Here is a 3640-nt window from a genome sequence, read left to right on the forward strand (position 1 = left end):
GCGCCGGTCCGACCCCGCCTCTCTCCCGCAGGCTCGACTGCCTGGCCACCACGCTGCGCAGCGAGGGCTGCCTCGGCATGTACAGAGGTAAGAGCCCGCCGCGGCCCACGGCCGCTTTCCGACCCGCCGGGCCCACCTCGGTCGCTAAGAGCCGAGCACCCCGCAGCACCGGGAGGCTTCAGCAGCGTCGACCTTCCTCCGTCGTTCAGGCCGGGCTCTGCTGTCGCTCTTCCGGGCAGGGGCGGGCAGCCCCCGAGCACCCGCTGCAAGACCGCTTTGGAAAACGACGCTCTAAGGCAGCGCGATGTGATGCAAATTTCCCTTTGTTCAGATAATATGAGGCCTCCTTGAATGCACCTCTGATGGCTAGATCTCTAAACGGACCGATTCAAATGGAAGGAGGCGCTCTAACTCTGCCAGGTGGCCCACGCGGCTTGTTCGCCGCATCTCGGCCCAGCCGGTTGCTGCGTAACCGCCCTGCGACTCACCTGCAGGGCTGGGACGTAGGGAGGGCCGAAGCCCAGTGCACGGCGATCCCCTAGACATTTACGCTCTGGTCAGGTGAAAGCTAAGTGGCGAGGTGGTGCGCAACTGAACTGAGGGGGTCTGTCTGCCCAGGAAGGATGCTCCCCCCAGTAACTCCAGTTACGAAAAGTTAACTCAGTTTCTGGGAAGCCAAACCCAGTGCTGAGATCTTTGCCGAAGGGAGGCACTTGCAGTGCAGGAATGCAGTTTTGGCAAGAGATGGTTCCATAACACAAAGCCAGCCGTTGATTTTGTATTTTAAATGGAGCACAGAGGTAGATGCATTAGTGACTCTAGCAGTCTTCATTGCAAACATCTCTGCAAAGCAACACGTTTGGTTGGTTGGTTGTATCTGGTTCACGGCTGCTTGGGCTTTGAAGGCTAGTCGAATCTGGCCAAGCTTTGGGGGAACATTTAACAGTCCAGCGCTGCTGCTAATGTTGGGGATGGGCATGGCTCCTTTTTTTTCCCTGACCACATACACTGCCTGTCTTTAGGTGTCTCTTCTCTTTTTCTACTAGACAATGTTTCTGTGTAAATTGTCTGTGCCAAGCAACCGTTTTCAAGGCTTGCCCGTGTTCTGAGAGTTCCTCTTGGATCTGGTGTCCCAACAGGGAAACATGGTTTGCAAGCTCAACAAAAAAAGTTCCATAGTCTTGTTTGCAGTGATGGAAGATGGGCTGTAACGTCACATACCTTCTAAGCCTTTGGCGAAAGAGAACCTTTCGCCTTCCATTTTGACCCATTCTGGCTGAACTGTGCTAGGAGCTCAAATATAGGAGTGTGAGATACCAGCACGATTTATACATTTAATATGACTAAGTAAATGAGTTCTAGAGATCCTTTAGTACTCAAAGTTAGAAATCTGGCAAATGTACTTGTTTGTACCATGGCCTCTTCACAGCCTGCTGATCTCCATTTCACTGCTGGACAGATTCAGGGCGTTGTCTTGTACCTGCATGGCCCCGGCGAGTATTCCTGCTATCTTTTTTTGTATCGCATTCCTGTGAGAGATGCCTATGCCCACTTTGCTGCTGCATGCTCAGGTAGAGGGCATGCCCTCTCAGAAGTCCCGTTTGGAAATAAGACTGCTCTTCAGTTCTTTCCTGTTTGCCTTGCTTGACTCTAACATCTTTGCTGCTCTCCATTGCATATGCCATATTTTCCCCCTGTGGCTGGTTTTTTTTGGGGTTTTTTTTTTTTTTTATGCTGTGCTTTTCATAAATGAGATGGTAATTGTTTATATTGAGTCTGGCAGCTACAAACTGTTTGTTACATCATTCTACCTATTATGACTCGGGACATAAGAGTTGACTTGGAAATAAAAGATTTTCTGACCCTAAAATACAGGCTGTGTTCACTTGAGTTAATGGCTAATCTCCACTGCTGTGTAATGTTAGAACTAAATGTACAGTTGATAGGAGCAGCTGTCCAACTAACAGAGCACAAGCACGGTGTGTCTTCAGCTTTCCGTCTACAAAGTCTTTGTGGCTTGCTTTCATTCATTGAAAATAAGGTCTTGGAGTTTAAGCACTTAGGGCTTGTCTCCAGAGTTAGAGTTAGGTATTATATTAAGGGAAAAAAATCTGTTTGTGTACTAGAGAGCAGCATTTCTGCTGGTCAAAAATTCTACCTCATCACCATCCATGACGGCTGCCCTGGACAAAGGTAGTTTTACTATAACCCTGCCAAATCAGATCCAGGTATGCCACGCCCAAGTCTCTGCTGCAGTTTAAATGGATAAAGACATGGGAATCGGGCTTTTGTCATCTACCTGTTTTGTGACCGTTGCCAAATACAAAGCTGCACTTCCTATAAAGCTGTACATTTGAATTTGCACAATATGCATCCCACAAGTACTTATTTTTCTTTGCTCAGTAAGCATCTCCTTTGGGGTGCTGCAGCCACCACTGTTGGGATAGGCTGGCAATTTCTGGAAGCTATAAATAAAACTTCCCTGCAATTAAGCAGTAGTGATTTTATTTTTAGGTGCTGCAGTAAATCTGACCCTAGTAACACCTGAGAAGGCAATCAAGCTGGCTGCAAATGATTATTTCAGACACCTCTTGGCCAGGGATGGGTATGTTGCTTTTTTTTCTGTTCTTTAAGTTTTATAATCTGGCATTGAATTTAGAGTTGGGTTTAACCATCTAGTCTGCCCTCATCTTTCTGTAGAGTACTTTCTTGGAGATGAGGCTTACTTTTAAATAAACAAAATGCTGCTCTATCCAAGCCCCTCGAACCTTTAGTGTGAGATGACAGTGCTTCCCCAGTGTGCCACTTGCATGCATCTGCACTTGGTGTTTAATCCGATGCTACAGCAGTGAGACTTGAATACATTCATAGATGTGTCTTGGCTCTGAAGGGCTGCAGGTCTGGAACTTTTGCTAATCCAAGCAGTCCCTCTTAAATGAATGGAGGCCACGTTTCCACTGGAATCGTTAGTGCAGCTTGGGTACAGTCACGATCCAGCCCAAAGTTAGCAGTAGTAAGCTTTTTTTTTTTTAAGGCATGTTCACTTATTATCAGGAGTCTTCTGAGTTGCAAAACAGGCTGGTAGGTCCTGACTCTCTTTTTACATGTCAGATTAAAAACATGAAGTGCTTGTGGTGCTGGAATGAGATGCTAAACCTTTCTCTCTCAGGCTGGAAATGGCTCTTCTTTCCAGTTGCATTAGGCAGTAACGTCTTTCCTTTGCTACTGTGCTGAAATGAAGTTAACTGTTTAACAGAACTTCTGATTAGGTATTTTATGATGCCCAGGCTGGTTGGGAATACCTAACTGATGCAACACGAGGTTGGGTAACTAACATGTTGATTTGGCAGATGGTGTTAGCTTGTGGCTGCTTCTGGATATTGAAGTAAGGTTACACAGGACGAGGCAAACAACAATGCCTCACCATGCCATGTGCTTTCTGCTCAAAAACCAAACCCTCACTTTTGTCACAATGTGCTCTTTTCCTTCCCAATCCAGAATGGGCCTAACCATACCCAGAGAGATGGTGGCAGGCTGTGGTGCTGGAACATGCCAGGTCATCATTACCACTCCCATGGAGATGCTAAAAATCCAGTTACAGGATGCAGGGAGAGTAGGTAATTGAGAACTGACCCCCTTC

The 3640-nt window shown here is 47.1% G+C and overlaps 1 protein-coding gene across 1 annotated transcript in view; it reads left to right on the forward strand.

The window, feature by feature from the left end:
- The first annotated feature begins 7 nt into the window (after window positions 1–7).
- LOC109317844 (mitochondrial glutamate carrier 1-like) overlaps window positions 8–3640 on the forward strand; it is a 6995-nt gene continuing 3362 nt past the window's right edge. The window contains exons 1-3 of the mRNA XM_019546772.1: window positions 8–87; window positions 2515–2605; window positions 3499–3617. Of these exons, the coding sequence (XP_019402317.1) occupies window positions 78–87; window positions 2515–2605; window positions 3499–3617 (220 nt within the window). The 5' untranslated portion in view covers window positions 8–77. The remainder of the gene's footprint in view (window positions 88–2514; window positions 2606–3498; window positions 3618–3640) is intronic.

Source organism: Crocodylus porosus, unplaced genomic scaffold (assembly GCF_001723895.1).
Source record: "Crocodylus porosus isolate Cpor-Errol unplaced genomic scaffold, CroPor_comp1, whole genome shotgun sequence".
In the NCBI taxonomy this organism is placed as follows: domain Eukaryota; kingdom Metazoa; phylum Chordata; order Crocodylia; family Crocodylidae; genus Crocodylus; species Crocodylus porosus.